This window comes from Elephantulus edwardii, unplaced genomic scaffold, assembly GCF_000299155.1.
Source record: "Elephantulus edwardii isolate Elephantulus edwardi_28Jun2011 unplaced genomic scaffold, EleEdw1.0 scaffold00047, whole genome shotgun sequence".
NCBI lineage: Eukaryota > Metazoa > Chordata > Mammalia > Macroscelidea > Macroscelididae > Elephantulus > Elephantulus edwardii.
In genome coordinates, this window is record NW_006399797.1 from 14,604,330 (window position 1) to 14,629,168 (window position 24,839).

The 24,839-nt window shown below is 39.0% G+C and overlaps 1 protein-coding gene across 2 annotated transcripts in view; it reads right to left on the bottom strand.

The window, feature by feature from the left end:
- Nucleotides 1–18,249, bottom strand: part of MDM1 (Mdm1 nuclear protein homolog (mouse)) — a 40,582-nt gene extending 22,333 nt beyond the window's left edge. Inside the window, exons 1-7 of one of the 2 annotated variants that reach the window (XM_006886072.1) lie at nucleotides 18,232–18,249; nucleotides 17,153–17,267; nucleotides 9,953–10,320; nucleotides 8,935–9,069; nucleotides 6,602–6,769; nucleotides 2,377–2,477; nucleotides 2,178–2,277 (exon numbers count right to left, since the gene is read on the bottom strand). In XM_006886072.1, the coding sequence (XP_006886134.1) occupies nucleotides 2,178–2,277; nucleotides 2,377–2,477; nucleotides 6,602–6,769; nucleotides 8,935–9,069; nucleotides 9,953–10,320; nucleotides 17,153–17,267; nucleotides 18,232–18,249 (1,005 nt within the window). The remainder of the gene's footprint in view (nucleotides 1–2,177; nucleotides 2,278–2,376; nucleotides 2,478–6,601; nucleotides 6,770–8,934; nucleotides 9,070–9,952; nucleotides 10,321–17,152; nucleotides 17,268–18,231) is intronic. The other variant, XM_006886073.1, reaches the window with a different exon arrangement.
- Nucleotides 18,250–24,839: the final 6,590 nt, after the last annotated feature.

Sequence of the window (24,839 nt, forward strand, 5' to 3'; positions counted from 1 at the left end):
TAGTTCTATAGTACCAGACAAAAACTCTAAACAGACTGAAAAGTATACTACCTCAAACAACACAGAAAGAAATGAAGATAATACAAAGACTGGAAAAAACTAACAACACTAAAAAGTATTTTACCCTTCTAATAATAACAAAGTCACTGATATCAAAAGTACATTGTATAAGCTTGATACACTTTCAAAACATATTGGAGGAAAGCTGTATTTATTGTGTTTTCAGTTAGTGGATGAAACACAAAGGGAAATACCTCTAATATTATAAATGTATACAAACATGCAAAAGTAAATGAAGAAGAGGTCTAAAGTAGATTAAAACTTCTTTATATATCTTTTCTTATTTGGAAAATAAGGGAGTATCCTATCTTCACATATCTCATCAGTCACACACATAGTTAATATCTTTAGTAAAAAAAAAAAAATTATCCAAAGCCTATGTTTTAAGTAAAACACAGCCCATATTAAATGTACCTAAAATTGTTATCATCCACCACAGACTTCCAAGTTAATAATTCTTTCCTTTTCTAATTTCAATTTACTTTTTAAATTATTCTGCTCATGAAGGTAAACTATACCATCAATTTAGTTACAACCACCAACAACAATTACTAAAATACACCTATAAAGTCATTTTACCAGGTTATAAAGATAGAAAACTTCAAAAAAGATAGTAAGTTAGGGGAGCTCTGGTGGCCTAGTGGCAAGAAGCTGCACTGCAATCCCAGAGATGCATGGTTCAAATCCACCAGATGCTCTGCCGGCAAAGGAGGGACAATCTCCTCCTGTACCAGTCAGATTTGATCTGACGGTACACAGACACATATACACAAAATAATAAAAATTTTAAAAAATTATAAAAAAAAAGATAGTAAGTTAAAAACAACAAAAATGGTAGTGTAAGGAAAGGTATTTCACATCATCTTGCTTCAGACATAGCAATCCTGTCATTTGAAACTCTAAATTTAATTCATTTTTTTAAAGTCTCAATGACTGAGATAATCTTTCCAAAACAAGGTTACCTTCTCACAAACCTACCTAGATAAGTGTCTAGACCTGGCCGGCCGGTGGCTGAGCCAAGCTAAAGCAGAGGAGTACTGTGTGTCAAGAGCAGCCACGGTGGCAGGAAAAACACGATTTCCCCAAGCAACACAAGGTACACAGAGGACACCAACTAACATCTAAAAGCCACCAGCCCAGAGTCTGCGGCTCAAACAGCCAGTGCTGGCCCCTACAGGCTCACTACACCTAACTTTTGGCTACGAAACCTAGTACACAGTTAAATCAAAATTTATTCTCCACTCAAACTATCTTTCTCTTTACAGAGACTAGCGGGGACAAGGCTGGGGGCATGTGTGAAGTGGGAAACCAAGGAGGGGAGAATAGTTACTAATGTCTTTAAGTCTAGTCCATACAAAAAGGTTTCAAATATCTTGTTCACAGATTCACAGAAAACACGGTATTTTACATTAAGTTCAAAAGGTAAAAAAAGTCCATTGTTTATCCTTTAAGTATAAGATGCTAATACTAAACATGAGACTCACCTACCCCTCAAAGCTTTGGACTTCCAGCATATCAGGGGTCTCTAGCGCCAACTGAAGCCTGACAGCCCAGCCACCTCTTCCTTTTGCTTACAGGTTTGCAAGTATGTTGACAAATCATTTAATCTTTTTTTCATTCATTCACGTTCTTTCCTCCCTCCCTCTTCCCCGACCTAAATTCCCTTTGTAAGACAATTGTCATACACATAGTTTCTAATCATCCATTACTTTTAGTATGTTCTTCTGCTTGCTCATTTAATCTCAAAAATTAATCTTGAGTTAAAAGAGGTCTGGATGTCTAAAATAATCAAATCTATCGTGTTATAATCCTACAAACTGCGTTTATTAACACAATCAAATATTTGACTGTAAAAGATATTTGTAAATTTAAAGACATTACCAGCATATATTAATATCTAAGGGACCAATTTTTACATAAGAAAGCAAAACATACAAGTAACTTGTAGCCTATAAATAGATCTTTAAATTTCTGCTACTTCTAATGCTATTCTTTTAAACTTTAATATCTTTAAAAACTGTAGCTGTTATTAGTACATGAGTCTAATTTCAAAATTCAACAATTATGTAGGCTGAGAAAAATTTTAAAATGGGTATACTAAACTTATACTCACTCACCTGATTTGGCACATTTTCCTTTACACGAGTCCAAGCCCCAGCTTTATATAAATATTGAGCTGGGCTCAGAAATTTCGCTCTATATTCAGAATTCACCTTCCTAAGAGGGAAAAACATGTAAGTAAATATCCTGCTTTATTCATACTCTAAATATTCTGATATGTTAATATACAATATATATTTAATATCAAATACAAACCCAAGTCTTTGATGCCTCCAAGGAGTAAGCTTCTTTTTAGGCTGGTTTAAGTTCTTTGCTTCCATCTCTGCCTCTGGTTTTATAGGATCACCTTTATGACACTACAATACAAATAATTTACATTTGAATAATGTGTAAAAATTTTTTAAAAAAACTTTTTCATTGTTTTTACATTTAAAATACAGTAAGCCTATTCAACAAAGACAAGAAAACAATTAACCAACTTGACCTCACGTTGTAATATCTGCTAAACTGGAAGTGACTCATGGCTGACCCTCCAGCAGATTTACAGAGGCAGTAAATTACACAAGAGAAAACTGCCCATCATTCTTCCATGGAGCACCTGATGGATTTGAACCAGAGTCTTTGGGATTGCAGTGCAGTTTCAAGAAGCCAGCTCACCAGAGTTTCCTACTTGACCTCATAGACATATGTAATGTATGGAACCATCTGACCCACTCTTTTTCAGTGCACATGGAACATTATTCAGAATAAACCATTTGCCAGGCCACAAAGCAAGTCTTAATAAATTTTAAAACTACAAAGCATCTTCTCAGATCACAAGGTTATAAAATTACAAATCAGTAACAGGAAGACCAAGAGGGAAAAAAATCAAGTACATGGAAACTATACAACACCCTGCTTAAAATCTGGATAATATAAGAAGTAAAAAATGAAATATTTCTGGAATCTGGAAATGATACTGACAATACAACATTATCAAACCTTGTGGTGCACAGCAACGTTTATAGCACAGGGCAGTTTATAGCAAGGCAACACTGCATGGTTTAAAATTAAAGAAGGGAATGTGCCAGGGTTGTAGTCTCTCTCCATACCTATTTAATCTGTATGCTAAGAAAATTATTCGAGAAGTTCAACTCTATGAAATACAATGTGGCATGAGGATCAGAGAGAGGCCCATCAGTAATCTGCATTATGCAGTTAATACAATCTTGCTTGCTGAAAGTGAGAACTTGCTTGAAGCACTTGTTGCAGAAGATCAAGGAATTTGCCTTTAGAATGGATTGCATCTGAATGTCAAGAAAACAAAGATTCTTACCAATGGACCAATAGGTAACATCATGATGGATGGAGAATAGACTGAAACTATCAACAACTTCATCTTACTTGGACCCACAATTAACACCCTTGGTATTAGCAATAAGGAAATAAGGAGACTCAATGCACTGAGAAAATCTATAGTTAGGGAACTATCCAAATTATTGAGGAGTAATGATGTCAGTTTGAAGACTAAGTGCATTTGATTCAGGCCATAGTCTTTCTAATCACTTGCTATGCATCTAAGCATTGGACAATGTATAAGGATGACAGAAGAATTGATGCCTTTGAGCTGTGGTGCTGGAGAAGATCAATGAACATTCCATGGACAGCCAAGAGAACAAACAAAATGTCTTGCAGAGTGAGCAGCTGGAGTGCTCTTTGGAGACAAGAATGATGAGGCTTCGCCTCATATACTTTGGGCATGTTGCTAGGAGGGGTTATTCCTTGGAGAGGAACATGACGCTTGGAGAGAGGACGGTTGGCAAAGGAAAGGAAGAGCTTCAACGAAGAGGACTGACACAGTGACTGCCACAGCGGGCCCTTGTGTGTCAGGAAATGGGAAGATGACACAGGATAGGACAGGGATTAGATCTGTCGCTGTATTTATAAGCTCGCTGTAAGTCGTATTTGACTCAACGGCACCTAAGAACAACAATCCCTCATAAACACAGGTTCATCAAAATTTTCAACAAAATTCTAGTCAACACACTCCAACATCATATAAAAGAAATGTATCTGATCATTATCTTATACCACATATGTAGTCCTTAGGAAAAAAGACATCCATCATACTAAGAAAGGCAGATGATCGGTGAAGGAGAGGGCTGCCTTGAAGGAGATGGACTCACACAGTGACCATAACAACAGCCTTGAGCACAGCTGAGATTATGAGCGTGGTGGAGGTTCAGATCTGTTGTAAACTGGACTGTTGGGAGTTGGGGTTGACTGATGGCATCTCACAACAGCACTGTAAGGGTGTTTCAGCTTTAGAGAAACAATCAGTATAATCTACCACAAAAATTTTAAAAAAGGAAAAGAATCATGTAGTACTATCAACTGAGGCAGAAACTGAAAGAAGATCCATACCTTACACTATGTACAAAAATTGACACAATGGATAAATGACATAAGTACAAAATCTAAAAGTATAAAGATCATCAAAAAGTAGGGGCATACTTGGGACCCCTAATCTGTGCTACACACAATCTAACATAAAAAAAAATGCACAAATGGCAAAACATAAACTTGACAACTGGGATAGTAAAAAAAAAAAAAAAAAAAATTAAAATTGTTACGTGCCATCAAAAGACTTCTGCAGAAATATGTAAAATGAGAATTTAATAACTAGGGGAAAATATATGGCAACAACATATTGGACAAGAAACTAATGTTTTTAGAACACAATCACTTCAGCAATAAAAACACAACCAATTTTAAAATGGGCAGAAGACATAAAAAGACACTTCACCAAGATGACATTAAGATGGGCAACAAGCACATGAAGATATGATCAAGATTATTAGCTATCCCTTCTCTCTCATTCTTTCATTGCCATGGAGTCAGAACCGACTCAAAGCTGACCCTGCACTGACCTCACTATCCTCCACTGGGTAGCAAGCCAGTGAATTGTACAGGAGGAGATTGCCCAGCTTTCTCCCAGAGTCTCTGGTAGATTCATACCTCCAGAGAGGTATGGCCTTTGAGTTTGCAGTATAATTATCTACAGACAAGTATTCAATAACATCCTATGTATCATTCATTCATACATACATACATACAAACACACACACACACACACACACACACACACACATACACACACACACAAACACAAAGGGAGCTCTGGTGGCCTAGTGCCAAAACGCTGCATTGGAAACTCCAAAGGCATGCAGTTTGAGTCCACCAGCTGCTCCATGGAAGGAGGATGGGCAATCTCCACCCATGTGATTAACTGCCTCTGAAAATCCATCAGAGGGACAGTGATGAGTCAGTTCCAAGAGAACAATACATCACGACAACATACACACGTGGGTGTTTATCTGTAAAATATAGTTAAGACTTGTTTAAAATGCCTTACACAAAAAAGTAAAAATATCTATTACAAAGTCGCACTTAGATACTGTATTATATTTTTATTTTTAGGAATAATCTCTAACCAAAAAAGTTAAAGCTTAAATCACAAAAAACCAACAAGCAAGACTGAAACAAGTTAGCTTTGATTAGGTGTTCTGAAATATCACTCAGGACACATTTTCATTTTCTAAGAATAAAGCTTTTAGATCCTTGCCTAAAGGGGGGAAAGATAACAAACATATAAAGAAGTAAGCTTGTTGGTATTAACTATTAAAGCATGCATTTGTCCTCAGTATTCCAAAGTTACATGTAACTGTAAAAATGGGATTAAATGTAAAGTTCCAGGGAGGAAATTACAGTAGTGCTTTACTACATATGTTATCAACTCTTTTATTCTCATCAGAGATAGTGCAGGTCCAAAAGACCAACAAAGGTGGTTATGCACGTTTATTAAAAATAAACTATTTTTAATCAGACTTCCTATTATTATAATTAATAAGGTATCAGATTATTGGACTATTGTGGGAGATAGAAAAATGGTATTTGGATCTGATTTACCAAAAATAAACCATTTTATCCTGGCACTGCAAGCTAAATGGCTATAATTTCATACAGAAGTAGGCATGGGCACATCCTGGTAAATCAGGTGAATCATACAGTTACACTTCACATACAAAAGCTTTGGTTTAAAAATGTATGTGTGCACACATGATTATTTTCCATTATTTAATGTAGAATATGTGTTTTTTTCATATTGTTATCCCTTGAGTTCTTATTACTAGAAAGTCAATCATCTGATCATTCTGTAGAAAACGCAAGAGCTGCACAGCGAGGCACTGTATTATATTTAGCAATTTACATGTCTCCTCACTCATCCAAGAGCTGCTTAAGACTTACTATAGTTTATCATCATTTTCATTTCAGTATGTACCCATTGCCTAGCAAGTGTTCAATACACATTTGCTGTTTGAAGAACAAGCAAATAAATTTATTCTGTAGCAAAGAAACAAAGTAGTAGTATAAGTGAAAGAAATCATGGTGAATCTAAAATCAAAAGGATTTTGTTCCAAAGTTGAGGGTTGATGAATACCTTCTTTTCAGGAGCTTGAGTTTCGAGATTTCCGTTCTCTTTCAAATCATTTCTTAACTTTGGCTCTTTCACTGGAGATAAACCCTTGAAATTTCTTTTGTATTCAGTTTCATGGATGGTTGAGTTACCTTTGAATTGTGGAACAAATTTGCTTTTATTGTGGAAAACCTTAAAACAAAAATTACTTTAGTTTAGTTTTTGTTAATTATACAAAATTTAGATCTTTAAAAAGCTCCACCAAGTTTAATTATAGAATATAAAAAAAGACATTATCATTTCATTTCATATAGCTGAGTAACATCCAACAGTCAACTTTCCATATTCACTGCTATGTTTTGAATTTTATTATAATAAAAATGCTTAAGGCAACAGAAATTATGAAGAATATGTGTGTTTTGCCTCTTCTCCCCAATGTTCCCCAATCCTCCACGCACCAGTCTGATAAAGAGATATTGAAGACAAGCATGTTTTGGGAATATAAACATGGGCACTCACTATGACATATGCACTAGTATTAGGGAGACTGGCGATAAAATTGCCTTTACAAGGCAACTCTGATATCAATTCTAAAGGTTTTTTTCTTCCTTAATACTTTTTGGTCTGAAACAATGAAAAATTCTTAAATATTTTTAATATCTAATAAAGTCAATTTGTTCCATTTTTTGTTGTTTTTTTAAGGCAAGGGAAGAAACTAGTTATTACTATGCTTCTCTTTTTAATTGTTTCCTTATATGCTTAATATTTCACTCTATGGTCTCCATTTGATTGGTACATTACTGCTGCTTCCATGAAATGCAAATTGAAAAGACAGTGATTAAATAAGGTTCATAATTGCTTTATAATGGTGAAGAACTCATCTGCATACAGATTAAATCTGAACAATATCTCTTTTTCTGGTATAATATAATCTCAAAGATTTTTCTAACAAAGATTGTTCTGGCTCCTTTATATATTAAAATAAGGCATCCTTTCAGAACACAGGTGTCTGAAAAAATAGAACTGAACAATTCCTTTAGAGATTTTTCACCAATAAGCATTAATAGCTTCTGTCACAGAGCTCTTCAAGACTGAAAATGATACCCTTTGAACAACAAAGAGCATTTGCTTCTAAAGAAATCCTTTGAAATTCACTAATGAAAGCAACAAAACTACTAGAGAAGATAATGGTGGTGATTTGTTTTATAAGGTACTTCTGGTTCTAAAAAATAGTAATTCTGCTCTCACTACATCTGACAAAGTAAGTTGTCAATACAGTTTTTATTTGAATCTTCCCTAGTTGAAAGGCCAAATAAATACAAGACAGAACAAATACCATTTTCAGGTTTTAAGTAGATAATACTTTCTATACAACATATATGAAGAATCAAATGATGTGTTGAACCTATTTATCAGTTTGAAACAGGTACATAAAACTGTTACCATCTGTTTCTACAATGTTTACAGGAATTTCAGGATTTTTTAAAACACTGAGTAAAAACTAAGCCCACAGCTACTATAGTTTATAGGACAACTAGTGCGATTATATTAGTGCAAAACAGCTCATGTTACTGTCTTACTGAATCTTTATCCTCTACCCTTATACAATTGTGACATAAATAATAGAATGTGTGTGTGAAGGTGCATGTGTGTGGGTACAAGGAAAAACAGAAAACCCAGGAGAAAGGAAAAGACTAAACCATGATGAGTCTCAGTGGAAATATTTACTTCCCAGGCATGGGTGATGTGGCAAAATATACGAGTTAAGAGAATAAGAACTGCACAAAGGACTACAGTATTAAAACAAGAGTGTTAGTACTGGTAATCAAACACTAAAACTGTGCAAATTAATACAAGATGAGTTTTTTTATTTTATATAGTCAAACTGATAATCCTTTTACTATTATTCATAACCATACAAGGACAAAATCATACAGCTTCTATTCCTTTAAACATATTTTGTATTAATTAAAATATTCAAAACTTTTATGTCTTTCTTAGAAGATAGAAAACATGCACTATATCAGTCAAGTAAACAAATTTTTAGAATAAATTTTTTTAAAAAGTAAAAAAAAAATCTTACAGCATGCAAAAACTTACCAGGCCCAAGTTTTCATTACCCTGTCTCACATTTAGTTTATGTGATGGATCTGGTAACAATGATCATCAGTAGCCTAGGACAGTATAATATTACTACTATAAATCAAAAGTAAAAGGATGATTTTAATAACACTCTAGAACCTACCTCTAGGTCTACTTAAATAACTAAATTTTCTCAGTTCATAATTCTATGTTAGCTTGCATCACTATATCAAAAGATTATACACAAAAAAAATGCATTATATCCATTAAACTACCTGATTGGCTACAAAAACTGGAGCAGTTTCTTTAGGAGTCTTCCAAACAAACTGCCTTTGATATTCAGAATTTCTCAAGGTATTTTGTGAAGGAACAGCAGTCAATCCCGCTTTCTTTCGTAGAAGTCTATCCAACTGTTGAAGGGGGGGAAAAAAATCCACTCAAAGGCATTACAAATGTCTATTCAAACTTTTTCCAGTTTATAAATAATCCCCCTTATATACTTTCAAACTATTTAAAAGTTCTTTCTCTAATACTGTCACAATTATTAATGATTTCTGGTAAACAGAAGTCCCATGCAAATTATTTACAATTAAATCTATTACTGAAAAACAACAGCGCCTTGCTTTATCCACCCATCATTTGTGGTTTCACCTCAGCCCGTTCTGCTTCTCCAACACTGCTAAATGTCTCTCTGAGGTTCCAGCCAGTGGTGACTATGAAGTGGTGAAGAAACAGTGGAGTAGAGAAAGATATGTGGGAGGCAGCAAGTTCCTTGCATGGGACCCTGGCGCCTCTGCTTATGTGCTTGCAGGGACCTTCCACAAGCCAGTTGTGACATAATAGAGCAGAACTACTAGATCTCTGAGATAGACCAGAATTCTTCTTCCTTTTGCATCTTATCAATTGAGATTGTTTGTTTTCCTGCTGGCACATAACAAGAAATTGAAAAGGGGCTAAGGAGAAGTCAGCTCACCAACACTGCCAGAAGTAATGGCCTACTCCCCCACTTTTCTCCTTTAACTTGATCTCTCCCTGAGGACTCAAGTGCTGATGGGCAATGAATTAAATCCAGAGACAGGCTGCCACCAAATAAAGGGTTATCTTAGCATATCCAAGAGAAATCAGTATTAAGATTAGGACTAATTCACAATAGCTGAAGTCAATAATCTCTTGTCAATTATCCTACAGATATTAAAAAAAAAAAAAAAACCAACAAAAAATTTTAGCACAAAACCTAATAGTGAAATGATGGTGAATTCTGCAAAAAACACCCAATTTAGTGATCACACCTACCCCATTATCCACTTTATCTGAAAGAGGCTTGGCAGAGTGTTTCGGTTCTATGTCTTCGTTAACTGGTGTACATTTTGCTAGGACATCCTCTTTATTCTCCACCAGGTCTGCAACCCCTTTGTCTCTGGGGAGCACAGAGTGAAGTCTGTTTCTCTCCAGTACTTTGGGCACGTCCAGGGCAACGATGTTTTCTGGGTTAACATCATCTTTTTGTTCTGCCTCTTGCAATATCGGGGGGGCTTCAGATTCTGGTGAGGCAGCCATGTTGTTCTCTGAAGTTGATCCATTCCATTCAAGAGATTTTGAAATCTGTGGGTCATGGTAAGCAACTCTTCTCTTTGAAATAAAACTTGGTTCTTTTGTGATTCCTATAAAAAAAAGTACATAGAAATATCTACCAAAGCACAAAGTTACAATCTTCAGTAACATCTGTAAGAGTAAAAAATTGTATTCAAAATGCAGTTCATTCACATAGTCTTTAAGTAATATGACAAAAACTACAAAGATACACACACATATATAAGCTTTTAATATTTTTAAAGGCAAAATTAAAGGTTCTGTTTTAAAAAAGCATGTGTGTGTGCAACAACAAAATCTTCAATTTTGCCTTAAAGAAGTATTAAAAGTTTGACCATAACCAAAAATTAAAAATTGGGTCACTCTGTTCAAGTTATCCTTACATAAGGCACCAGAATCACAGTGAGATGGACCTGGCCAGTTGGGCAGCACATGTTGCCTCAGTTTCTAATTACTTTCCTGTGCTACTTAGCAGAACAATGGGCCTTGGTACTGCCAAAATTTGGAACTTTTCACAAAGCTCCCATTATGCAGAGTAGCCCAAGATGAGAAGGGATGAAATGTCATTATGCTGGATCTTAGTTCTCCATTAACCTTGATTTCCTGAGAATCAAAAAGAATGCACTCTTTTACCAAGAGCTAAGATACGACTTCTCTACATTTCTGTCTGGCAAGCAAATATCCAAAAAGCTTAACTTTCTATCCAGGTAAGAAAAGCTGTACAAAATGACAGCCACTGAGATACTGCCCTAGTTTAGGGCCATTATTTAAATAGAAGACTGGGTGGGGTGGGGTGGGGAAGGAAGGAAGATCAGGACTAGAATAGAAGGAACATGATGGTGGGCAGAAAATTTAGCATAAGGTTCAGCCTCATATTAGTCTCTATCATGTATGTTTTGGCCATCAGACCTAGGATTTCAATTCTTAAAAGGTTTCCCTAGACAAGTGATCTTCAAACTGGAGCTTTATGCAAGTCTTGTGGTACAAAAAGACATTCTGAGAACATAGAGAACAGAAATGGACAATTTAAGGAAATTACTTCTCAGATCCTCAACTTGTGTATATCCTTCTTCCTAACTCCAATGGACCTGAGAGCCTCCCCTGCAATCTGGAGTTTCACTTCTCATCATCCTTAACAAAAGCACCGTTTTCTCACATCACAAAAGAAAGGGGTGCATCTCAACCAGCCTGAAACTTACTGAGATGCATCATCCCACAGAAAAGCATAGAGAAAAGCCCAGGCATGGGCGACGAAGAGGCCACTGGAAAACTATAACCCTGAGAGGGACAGCATAATTCCTGAGGAGACGATGTGACATTAAACCAAATTTAGAGAGACTAGAAAACTAAGGGGCATAATAACCTTATTTAATCTAGCTTTGAACACCCTTTTTAGCCAATGATCTTAGAATTAAAATTCAGGGCTGAATCAGTTATTGTGTACATTATTTAACATATGTATTTGAATTAAATACTAAAGTTAGATTTGCTTTTTCATGTAAACTTAGCCTACACTGACTGTTTGGTTTAGCTGTAAGGACTGGCTATGTCAAGTATATGAAGAACCTTTTCAATAAATTCCATTAACTAAAATTGACAGTTCTAATAAAATAAATTTTAAAAGGCAGCATCTCTCTGGAAGTTCAAATGCACCAGCTGGGCAATAATCTCCTTTGTGATTTCACAGCCTCAGAAAACCCAGTGGAGGGTCAGCTATGAGTCGATTCTGACTTGACAGTAATAAGCTGATGCTGTTGTTGTCATTGTTAGGAGCGGTCGAGTTGCTTATGACACATAGAAACCCTATATACAACAGCCCTAAACTCTGCTCTATACTGTGCCAATCACACTGCCTCCAACACATCCATCCCGATTACCCCAGTCACTGAATCAATCCATCTCATAGAGGGTCTTTCCCTCTTGCACTGTCCCTCCACCGTCCAAAGCATGTTAGACGAATCCCCAGAATCCTTGCCTCCAAGGAGTAGCCCGGTTTAAGCCTCTCTAGGATGAATCTGTTTGCTTTCCCAGCAGTCCATGGTACATACTCTTCTCCAGCACCACAGTTCAAAGGCATCAAGTCTCCTTCTATCCTCCCTAGTCACTGTCCAATTCTCTGACGCATAACAAGTGATTGCAAAGACCATGGCCTGTATCAGATGCACCGTAGTCTCCAGAGTGACACCACTGCTCTTCAGTACTTTGGAGAGGTCCCTAACAGCAGACTTTCCCATCGCAATACATCTTTTCATTTCCTGACTACTGGTGCCAAGAGTGTTGACTGTGGAGCCAAGCAGACTAAAGTTGTTAACAATCTCAATCTCTTCACCATCCATCCTGATTTACATCCTTTGAAACTATGCATTAAACATATGATTTTTAAAATTCACATATCAATTTGAAAATGTGAAAAGACTCGCATATAGACAGTCTGAGGTCTTTTGGGGGCCGCTCTATAACTTCTGACTGAAGTCATGGAACTAGAAGCTTATGCCACAACGCTCTGTGCTGTCTCGGCTCCTCATGATAATGGAAACACTGCAGAAATCTCCAGTGGCCTAGCAGTAAGGAACTGCGCTGTCAACCCAAAGGAAAGTGGTTCAAATATACCAGCTGCTCTGCAGGAGAAAAAAGGACACTCTCCTTCCATTACATTTCCTGCCCAAGAAAACCCCCTGGAGAGTCAGATATGAGTCAGCCCCAACTCAATGGTCCACAACAAAATATCGACATAGCTATTATAAAGGTGACCTTATACAATGACTTTCCCACGATGATAAATTCCAGAGCAAAATAAGACAGGTCTATAATTTAACAGAAAACATTCACATTCTTTAACTAATGGTTTACTGAAAACAACATTAAAACATGTAAGGAAATAGAAAGATTTTCTGAATTTTTTCAGAGGGTGGGGAAGGAAGCAAGCTTGAAGATAAGAGCTTTCTTCCTCCTTTAGTACTGAGTCCCCAGCTTCTGGTAGATAAGAAAAGATTTTCATTTCGGCTACAATGTTAAAGCCCTAGGGGAATCTTCCCCTCCCCCTTTCTTTCCAGCTGCCATAGAGTCAACAGCAATTCTAAGGCAATCCCACATGTCTCAGAGAAGACCTGAGCTCTACAATGTTTTCAGTCCACCCTCAACACCCATGATTTCAGAAGCTAAGCAGGGTCAGGCCCAGTTAGTACCTGCAGCTTTGGTGGCCTAGTGGGTAAGCAATTGTACTGCCAACCCAAAAGCAAGCAGTTCAAATCGACCAGCTGCCCCAAAGGGCAATCTCCTCTCACGTGATTTACAGCTCTGAAAAGCCTCTCAGTGCTATGAGTCAGTTCTGACTTAATGGCAATGAGTATGAGAATTCAGTAGATCACCAGGCATTTCTTCTAAGGTTCTTCTCGGTGGACTTGAACTACCAATCTTTTGATTAGTACCCCAAGTACATTCACTGTTTCCACCACCAAGGGACTCCATTGGGCTGGCAGAAGCAGTGGGAGGGATGGATATACTCTAAGGAGATGAACCATCAATCCTAGGTAAAATTGCTGTTCCCTTCTCAACGCTTACTTCCCTTTTGGAGCACCCCACATTCTCACTCCCCTAAAACTAGGGGCAGGGAGCCCATCTGTTATCTAAGTCATTCTTTCCTTTGGAGCACCCCACATTCTCACTCCCCTAAAACTAGGGGCAGGGAGCCCATCTGTTATCTAAGTCATTCTTTCCTTCCACAGTGTGCTGTATTCCAAAGTGGCTTTGCTCCTTGTATCTCACTTTATTACCCTATCTGAAAATGCAGCTGAAATTTTAGGGGGGCAACTCTCTGGCGAACATTCTCAGATGCCATGACATCCCACCAGGCCCTCCGTGACAGGTCTATAAGATGGGTGTGGTTCTACTTCACCAGCTGCTCTGTGGAAGAAAGATGAGCAATCTCCTCCCCTTACAGTTTCCAGCCTTGAAAACCCAGTGTAGAACTGCTATGAATCAGAATCAACTGGACTGCAGTGAGTTTGTGAGTTTTGTCTAGTCCAACCTGAAGCCACCAGTTCAAAGCCAGCACAGAAGGAAAGACTTGTTGTTCACAGGCAAGGATCTATAATCAAGAAACAAGTTGTACTGTGTAACACAAGAGGTCTCCAGGAGTCAGCTGTGACTCAAAGGGCACAGGTTCGGTTTTCTTTCTGGACATGATTTACGCTGGGTGTGAATATAACATTGCATTATATTTAATGATCAGTGAGAAATTTTTTAAAAAAGATGGGTGTGGTTCATAACCTTAGTCAAATGGAAATGCAAATTTATAGAATTTCTGGTCATGTGGAAAGAGAATAGTGAAAAACTGGGACACACTGCTTCTGAATCAGGCTCTAGACTAAGAATGCTAATGATTCAGAGAAACCCAGAAGGAGCCATCCTCTCTCGACTGGATTCCCTTTGCTCTCCCAACTTAATCCTAGAGATAACGTCATCATTTTATTAACTTCCCAGGCTCAGCATGCCATGCATAAATCTTTCACTTTCCCAGCTTCAAACATCTAGCAGCTGAGGGACTTGCCAGGTACTCCCACACATGTCCCATATGGGCACCAACCACTGACGTGAACACGTGCCACGTTCCATCACGCAATGTCTCATTTAGCCCACCCCTTACAATCCTGTGCAGCAAGCATCTCTATTCCCACTTAGCAAAACAGGCTCGGTTTATCCAAAGCCCCACGGTCATTGTGAATTCAAATTCAAAAATTAGTCTTAATGATTATCAGAGTGTGCCAAGGCCCTGCGTTAAATACTGGATGGAGAAAGGGTGAAACACAGAGAGAGCCCTATTCCTGGAGATCTTACATTCTAGTGAGGGGGAAAATAAATAAGCGGTTGCAAAGTGTTTTCTGTCTTCTTTCCCTTCTGCCACAACCTGGGAAGCAAGCCATGGTCCTGACTTCCCTGGAAGACAGGGGGAAAGCAGGTGTGAAAGAAGAGGAACTCGGTTTAAGCAAAGACAACTTGGTTTTAAATGATTCTGTCACTGAACCTTGAACACACTGCTTAACATATCTCTAGCTTCAAAAGCCCCTGAAATACTCATCGTTAGGCCTGTCCCTTCTTTGTTTTCAAGTCTTGCGTCAAAAAAATCACCTTCTCAGAAGGGTCTTTCCTGACCACTGTCTCTAAAGTGATACCTCACCTACCCTTTCCACAAGTTTATCTATTATATTATCCAACAATTTTATATCCTCCCACAACTCATCTGGCCTTCGCTCATTAGTGTTCAAAGCCTCACACCTGTTCCTGAGATGGTTCTGAAATTCAGGTGGGATAGACTCAAAGTCTTATTTTGGTTGCCTTGGATTTGGTTTAATTTCCCTCAGCTTCAGCTTGAATTTGCATATGAGTCGTTGGTGGTCTGTTCCACAATCAGCTCCTGGCCTAGTTTTCACAGCTGATATTGAGCTTCTCCAGCGGTTCTTTCCACAGATGTAATCGATCTGATTCCTATGCATACCATCAGGTGAAATCCAGGTATATAACCTTCGTTTATGTCTCTTAAAAAATGTATTTGCCATGAATAAGTCATTGTGCAAAATTCGATCATTCTCTCTCCAGATCCATTTCTGTCACCGAGTCCATGTTTTCCAACTACTGAATCTTCTTCTTTGCTCCCGACTTTTGCATTCCAGTCACCCATTATTATCAATGCATCTTGATTGCATGTTCGATCAATCTCCGATTGTAAAAGTTGGTAAAAATCTTCTATCTCCTCTTCCTTGGCTCTGGTTGTTGGTGCATATATTTGAATGATAGTGGTATTCACTGGACTTCCTTGTATGCGTATAGATATTATCCTGTCACTGACAATATTGTACTTCAAGATGGCTCTAGCAATGACTTTTTTAACTAAGAAAGCAACTCCGAAGCGCCTGCTGCAGAGTGTCAAGGACTGCAGCCTACAACATGGATTGAGGCTCAATGTCAAGAAGACAAAGATTCTCACCACTGGACCAATTGGCAGCATCAGGATGGATGATGAAGAGATTGAGATTGTACACAGCTTTAGTTTGCTTGGCTCCATAGTCAACAGTCTTGGCACCAGCAGCCAGGAAATTAAAAGGCGCATTGCCATGGGAAAGTCTAGGGACCTCTCCAAAGTACTGAAGAGCAATGGTGTCTGTCTGGAGACTAAGGTGCGTCTGATACAAGCTTTGGTCTACCCCATCACTTGTTATGCATCAGAGTTGGACAATGACCAAGGAGGATAGAAGGAGAATTGATGCCTTTGAGCTGTGGTGCTGGAGAAGAGTATTGAGAATACCATGGACTGCTAGGAAAACAAACAGATTTTCCCTGGAAAGGGTTAAACCGGGTGGCTCCTTGGAGGCAAGGATTCTGAGGCTCCGTCCAACTTACTTTGGACATGTTGTGAGGAGAGACCGGTCCTTGGAGAGGGACATCATGCTTAGGAGGGTGGAGGGACAGCGCAGGAGAGGAAGGCCCTCTATGAGGTGGATTGATTCAGTGACTGGGATAATTGGGATGGGAGTGTCAGAGACGGTGCGATTGGCACAGGACCAGAGCGGAGTTTAGGGCCGTTGTACATAGGGTCGCTATGAGTCGCAGGCGGGTCGATGACACATAACAACAACAACAACAACAATTTTATATAACAAACTAAAATTATGTTTACTTACTGCATTGACTATTTTCTGTTTCTTCTTCTCTAGTTACTGAATTGTGTCTGGCTCAGGGCTATCTTCTAGCAACTGGTCAGAATCCTGACCCACAGTAAATCCTCAATAATAAGTATTTGTTAAATAAACAAATGAGTAAGTCAACCATGCTTCGGAATTTTTAAGTAAATGGTTGGGCAAACTTGTGTTTGCTCAGGTTATAATGTTGTTAGTTTGCATAACTTACCTAATTGATCTGATCTAAGGCCAGCCAATGGGTACTTCTGTGCTACTGAGGGATTACGGCACTCTGACAAATAGGAGTTTTTCCACAGGAAGTTTCTCTGGTATTCACTCAGCCCCTGTAACAGAAAATACGATTTGAGAATCAGGCCATTAATAAACATTGTTAAGAACAACAATTAGAGATTACATCTGAGCCTCCAAAGACTGAGTTGAGAAACTTGGAATTGGTAATTAGAAACAGAAGAGTGCCTCAATAAGAGCTAATATTTACCAAGCCCTGTGCTAAGCAACTGACATCCATTACCCCCTTTAATCCTCACACAACTTGAAGCAGATGCTAGCAGGAATACAGGCTCACAGAAACCATGCTTTCTCAGATAGATTCCAAAGCCCCAGCTCTCTTGTACCAGATGACAATCTTAAATCCTAATCACCACGGATCATCCTAATTAAATTCTCACCGAGGACATGAACATGAAATGTTTTACTCAGTACCTTATCAAAATGTGGTGAAGTCAAACAAATACAAGCTCCCCTTACATTCTGGATACAAGCTTTAAGTTAAAAAAGAAAGGACTGAGCTTGTGGAACGATGTGGCCACTTGTTAACGTTGAAGGGTGCTAGTCCTATCAGTTACCTACACCTGTGGACAAACCCTAAAATGAATGCACAACATAAGCACCTAAATACGTCTTATATTCTGTCATTACTAAGGACACATTTCTCGTCTTTAGAAGATACGCGTACTTTAAAGTTTTAAAGGGGAAAAAAGGGTTAAATGCTGGGCTGTGAGATGGGCCATATGTGCCCCAATTTGAAGTAGCATTTCGTTCTCCTCCTCCGTCCACCCACCCACCAGACTAAATCTGCATCGACACCATCTAACTCTCCAACTTGGCAACTCCTCAATGTGCAAGAGCAGCGATGGAGAGGGGTATCCTAGGACCGTGGCAGGCTCCAGGCTGCCAGCCTGGGGGTCACCAGGCGCGGTGCAGACAGCCAGCGTGACCGCCGCGCTCTGCACCCGCCCTGCCGTGGCTCCCCCGAGCCGCCTTCGGGTCCCGGAGCCCTGGGCTCACCTTGAAGCGCACCGGCATGTCGCCCAGCCTTGACGCCCCCGCCACTCCAACAGTTAACGGGACAAAGAGGCCCCGAGGGGGCGGGGCGACAACAGTTGGTTCCTAGGAAAAGCCTCGGCCCGGCGTCTCAGACTACGCGCCGGCGCACTCCGCGCTTCCCTCCTTGAGTCCTGTCGCTCTGCTATTCCCCGCCCATTTTCAAGTCTAAAGACCAATAGAGACTCAGAAATACTCTTGCACCGATTAAACTTCTACCAATCAGTGCCTGATCAAAAAGACACCCACGTCCTATGCCAAATCCAGGGGACAGATGGGAGGGGAGAACGGACAACTAGCCAATGAGGCCCCCGGAAGCAGAGTGGGTGGCGCCCCGCGGGAGCTTTATCCTGCTGAGAAAAGGACAGAATCGAAGGGTTGTGCGCAACAAAGGATTTGCGGTCTGAGGAATGGATGTGAGGGGAAGGCGCTGCTAGGCGGGTGTTCTTAACGATAAAAAGCCTAAAGGTGCGTTCTTTATTCAAAAGTGCGTGCCACAAGTGAAGGTCTTTTTGAAAGTAAAGTCTTCAGAATTACCCTCCAAAATAACAATTCCCTACAACCGATGGCCGCACTACACGTAACTATCACATCAGAGATGATGGGCTGAGTGAACTCAGTCCCACAAGGACAAATATTGTAAAAAAACCATTATTGTAGAATGAGTATAAGGATCCATGGGAGAGGGAAGGTTGGAAGCAGAGGGATGAGGATATGAAAGGGGATGGGAGATTAATCATAGAGTTGTACGATTTGATGGGTTTGGGGGGAGTGAGGGCAATTGCAAGAATCTGTTCTCGAAATCAATGTATTCGAATTTTAAAAATAAACTTAATATAATTTAAAAAAATGCAGCGTGGTGGTGGTGGTGCTAGTGTGTGCCATCTGAGGTGACTACAACTCGTAGGGACCCTATACACAACAGCTCTGAATTCTGCACTATCTGAGCCAATCTCACTATTACTGACACATCTATCCCCAGGTTTTTCTTCCTGTGCTGTCTGTCCACCCTTCCAAGCACAAAATCCTACTCCAAGGACTGTTCTCTCCTGGCTACGTGGCAAAGTATGTGAGACAGAGTCTCAAAGTTCTTGCCTCCAAGAATTCACTTTAGGCAAATTAAGAAAATTGTGTGCAGACAAACTGCTGACTTCTTTTAATGATGGTCCCTCTGCTAATCTACACTTTATTGTTGTTTTTATGTGCTGTGGAGTCAGGGTGATCCTATAAACAATGAAGCCTGACTATCTTGGACATACAGGAGCCCACCCTTATATTCTCTGCGTAAATCCATCTCATTGAATAGCTTCCCCTCCCCACGCTGACCCTCTCTACCTTTCCGATCAAGATGTCCTTTTCCAAGGACATGCTTCTAACATTCCCAAAGTATACCCCACTGCCCAACAAAAAATGTGCACACAGCACTTAAATTAGTAAACTTTATTAAAGATAGTGTTCCACCTCAAGTTGTACATCATTTTTAAATAAAATTCCATCTGATCTTAATAGACTCTACCAAAGACAAAAATAAATGGTTCAGTTTTCTGATATTCTGGGGAAGAATAAACATTCCCAAATAGTATATATATTGTATCAGCCTCTTCATATTTCCATTCAAGGAAGGAGGTCCATCCCTTTGGGATGTAACTTTCTAATGAATCTACTTTTTTACCTTTCAACGAACAAACAAAAATAGTTTATCATGTGCTGCATTTCCAAATGACTGGTATGAAAGAACAAGGACTGCAAGAGTTTGAAGGAGTCATTCTAAGGACAGAGATGATTAGAAAAAGTATCAAAAATATTTAGCCTAAACCCTGTAAATTATAAACCATCACCACCACCATTTCCCTAAAAAAAAAAAAAATCTTTTTTTCAACTGCCCTTGAATTGAATTTCTGAGGCTGTAAATCTTTATGGGAGGAGCAACTTCTTAGCTTTCTCTGGAGGAGCAGCTAGTGGATTCAAACCCTCACCTTCCTTAGCACAAGAATTAGCATACTACAAGGCGTCAGATAGAGTCAATAAATAGGGTGAAATGAGAGACTCAAAGGACAGATGCTAGAATGGGATGCTCAACTAGGTCTTTTTCAGGAGTAATTAATGCGTTTTGCTCTTATCATTTGTTGGCTGAATTTAAGGATGCCCTGTTTTAAATTTTCAGATATTAACACAAATCCTTAATGTTCTTCTTCAAGCATTTTCTGCAAAGGCCAAATATTCCCAAATCCTAATTGAGATCTCTGTTCTTCTCTGTCACCAATGAAATATTTAAAAATGCATTTGAAGGAGCTACCTGAGAGCTGAAACAAAGAGAATATGAAACTATTTTCCATGCAGCTATGCATCCAGGGGGTCCTTGAAAAATGTTAATTGGCAATGACAGCATCTCTGTTGTGTAAATTAAGAATAGCACAAACAACACACAGTGTAACATAAAAGTGATCTGCAGGAAGACACTCCACGCTTACAGAGTGAAGAGACACAGCTTTGGTACAGATGGGTTTGTTATTTCAAAATACTAAACTGAAATCAGCAAAAGTGAGCAGATTGTAACCTGCCTGAAAAATGTGGACAATGATAATGGGAGCTATGTCATACTGGGTAAAGAATAAGTGATAATAAAGATAGCAAGACTTGAGGAAAAATATTTTACTTTGTTTTCTCAAAAGTCTATCCCAGTGCCTAAAACAAAGATGTAGAAATAAAAAATCGGACAAACTTAGTAAATCAGAGTTTTGTCACTGTGTTTTATAGTCTCTTGGCCTCTCTGTTAATACAAAGAAACAGACCTTAGTGCCTTACAAAGTTCCAGCTAAATGTTTGGGAGACTTAGTAGGTGAGTCTGGGTGGCATATGGCGTGTTAGGGTGCTAATTTAAAGGTTGGTGGACTGAATCTATTAGTTACTCTGCGAGAAAAAGATGGGCAGTTTCCTCTTGTAAAGATTTTAGCCTTTAAACACAACAGAGTCAACTTGATAACTGTGAGGGGGTTTTTTGGATTTTAGTAGGTGAATAAGGACCAATGGTATTATAGCGATAGTATCCACCAGCTGCTCCTCAGAAGATAGTTTTCTCCCTTTAAAATTTATAGCCTCAGAGATCCAGTAGACGGTTGCTATTAGTTAATTTTAACTCAAAGACACTGAGTTTGGTTTTGGTTTTGAATATCTGGGTGATTGAGAAAATGCTTAAAGAGGTAGATTGACAGTGTGTCTGCAACAGTGAGCTTAAACACAACAGCTTTTGTGGGGATGGTGCGAGGTGGGTGCACCAGGGATGGTGCCAGTTTTTTATTCTATGGTGTATAGAGTCATTGTGAGTCAGTGCTGACTGGACAGCATCTAACAACCACAACAAAAATAAATGTCTCATGTGTTATTACCACATACAGTATGCCCAGTTGACAAGCATTTGCTACAAAGTCACACATCTGTAGATCGGACTCTTGCTTCTGACCACCACAACCAGATTTGCTTGACACTGAGGCTGACAGAGTATGGCTGCTAACCAGATACACAAAGCCTCTTTCAGTTGCCAAAACCTCGTGATCTGTAGCGTAGTACCTCTCTTTTTTGTATTGCCCTCAAATGTCTTAGAGAGGTTTTTCTATTTGTTTCTTATCTTTCTTTATCTCCAAAAGAACTCACATGAGGTCCATAGAGTCTAGGCCAAAAATAATTCCCCAAGATTCCAGATGGTCTTCACTCTTCCATCAGCCAACACGCTCTTAGGATATCCAAGTGTCTTTTCTGGTTCACTCCTCCCTTGGCTGATGTTTTCTGTGTCTCCTGCAGATACATCTGCTTATTGCCTGTGAGAGGCTATAACTGGTACAACCTCTATGAAGAGCAATATGACAATTCCATTGCCCAACTCTTCCACTTCTATACATTTTTCTCACAAACATCTCATACTTAGGTGATGAAAAAAATTATTTGAGGCTGTTTAAAAACATCATTGATAGAGGCAAAATTGGGAAACAATGTAAACATCCTTTTACAAGGGACTAGTTAAATCAATGGTATTTCCCAGGACTAGAGCACAAGCAAGGTCTATTGCATGTATAGACAACAGGCCAGGCTCTGCTCGCTGGGGACTTCTGACCCAGCGATTCCAGGTGTGCTAAACCCATTTTAACAGTGATTACTGCACTTTGTTAAGACCCTGCTGGGTAAAAAGAAACCACAGGAGGGATTTCAATAAAGAAAATTTTAATAAAATATACTATATTAGAGCTTAAACAGTTACTAGAGAGCTTTAAACACATACACATACACATACACAACACAAAAAGAAGCAGCAGTTAGCATCTCAGAAGCAAAAGAACACAGAGAAAATGTATAAGTTTACTGGAGAGGCCTCGTGGAGTTGGTCAGATTCCCGAGAAAGGATCAATGCCTGTAAGTCCAATAGACTGAACTCAATGAGGTTTTTTTGGATTTTAGTAGGATACTTGTCTGGATGCTAATGCCTTTTAGCAAAAGATGACTGGTTCTGAGAATACCAAAGTAAAAGAAGGAGAAGGCGGAAGTAAGAACTGAAGATAGCAACCAGTTTCCACTGTGGGTGCTTGTTTTGTTGTTGTTGTTGTGTACCTCTGAGTTAGAATTGACCCAGAGAAGATCCTCCAGTGGGTTTTCAGCAGCAGTTGAATTACACCAGAAAAGATTGCTCATTTTTCTCCTGCAGAGCAGCTGGTGGATTTGTGTGCCTTCAGGATTGCAGCACAGCTCCTTACCACTAGGCCACTAGAGATCCCTAAAAGGTCATTATTAAGGTGAGGCTAAGAGGAACTGAAAAACTGCACTGCCAATGAGTCAAGTCCAACTTTTAGCAGTCCTCCATTGGCTTTTTGAGATTGTAATCTTTAGAGGAGAAGAAAGCTCATCTTCCTCCTGTGGAGAAGCTGGTGGATTCGAACCTCTGACCTTTCAGTTAGCAGCGAATAAAAGTGAGCATTCTCATCTCTTAGCATCACCTTATTAATGACCTTTCACCCCACAGTGGAAACTGGTTTCTCTGTTCAATTCCTATTTCCCCTTTACCTACTACGCCCTTTACATTGACATTTTCAGAACCACTCTTACTTTGCTAAGAGGCATTAGCTCTTGACAGCTCTGGCGGCTTAGTTGCAGGAAGCTGCACTGTAATCCCAAAGGTTCGAACACCCACTGGAGGGTCAGCTATGCGTAGGTTCTGACTTGAGGATAGACACCAACAGCATTCTCATGTCTAAGTGACCTCTAACAGCAGACCTAACAGAATCAAGCCATGAGATTGGCAGAGTTCCAGCCATTGCATCACAGTACAAAATGTACCAATTGCCTTCAAGTCAATCTTGTGTGTCAACGTAGAATTAAAGTTTTCAGTGGCTGATTTTTTAGAAGTATCTCTGGTGGCCTAGCGGTAAGAAACTTCACCGACAACCCAAAGGCATGAGGTTCAAATCTACCATCTGCTCCATGGGAGAAAGATGTGCATTCCCCTCCCACGCTATTTACTGCTTCTAAAAACCTACTGTAGAGGCAGTTCCAACTCAGCAGCACATAAAACAATAATTGGGTAGACCATCAGTCGTTCAGTCAGTAGCCAAGTGATTGATTGTTAGTGCTACTCAGGATCTAAAAATGCAGAGTTTAAAAGGGTACAATGAGAGCAGAGATACAATAATAACTGACACTTGATCATCCAACACTTAAAAAAAATAAAAGGAAAAAAAGCATCTTTCGTGAGATTATATGGAAGGATATCAAGGAAAAAGAGCAAGATACAGAGTAAATTTGTACATAACATCATGATGGCATATGATGAGATAGAATGGTGTAATTCACAGGTATTTTTCCCTTACTCATAAGGTTTACTCCATCAGCAACAGTTTTGCATATGTTTGAAACATTTCATACTGCTTATTAATAAATAGAATGAGGCTACAAGGTATTGGTAATAGTTACCATTAGAACTATTCTGTTTCTATCAAATAATACCTTCCATGGACCCTTTCTAGACTCTTCTTGACTTACATACATCACAATAGGCTACTTTTGGAGAAAAATAATCAAAATCCTTTTGAAGGAACTTTCATTTGCGCTTGAAAATATCAAATGTAATAACTCATTTAAAGCAACAAACTTCTTGCATGATCAGACCAGTGTGTCCTCGCAGAAGAGAGGCAGCAAGACACTGAAGGCAAAGAAATTCCCTCCCTTTCATCTTACCATGTGCATTTAAGGTGTTTATTCTAAAACAAGCAAAATAAATAAAGAGATGATAGTTAGATAGATAGATAGATAAAAGACATGTATTCAAGGTGCTTGTTATTGTTGTTTTTAAGTACCATCTAGTCCAGTACGACTCATAGTGATTCTATGAACAAAAGATCTGAAACCAGTCCTGTCCTATTCCAACCTCACACTTCCTGACACACAAGAGCCCATTGCAACAGTCGCCGTATCAATCCACCTGGTTGAGGGCCTTCCTCTCCTTCACTGACCCTCCATCTTTCCCAACATCATGTCTTTCTCCAAGGAATAGCACTTCCTAACAATACATCCAAAGTATAGGAGGTGAA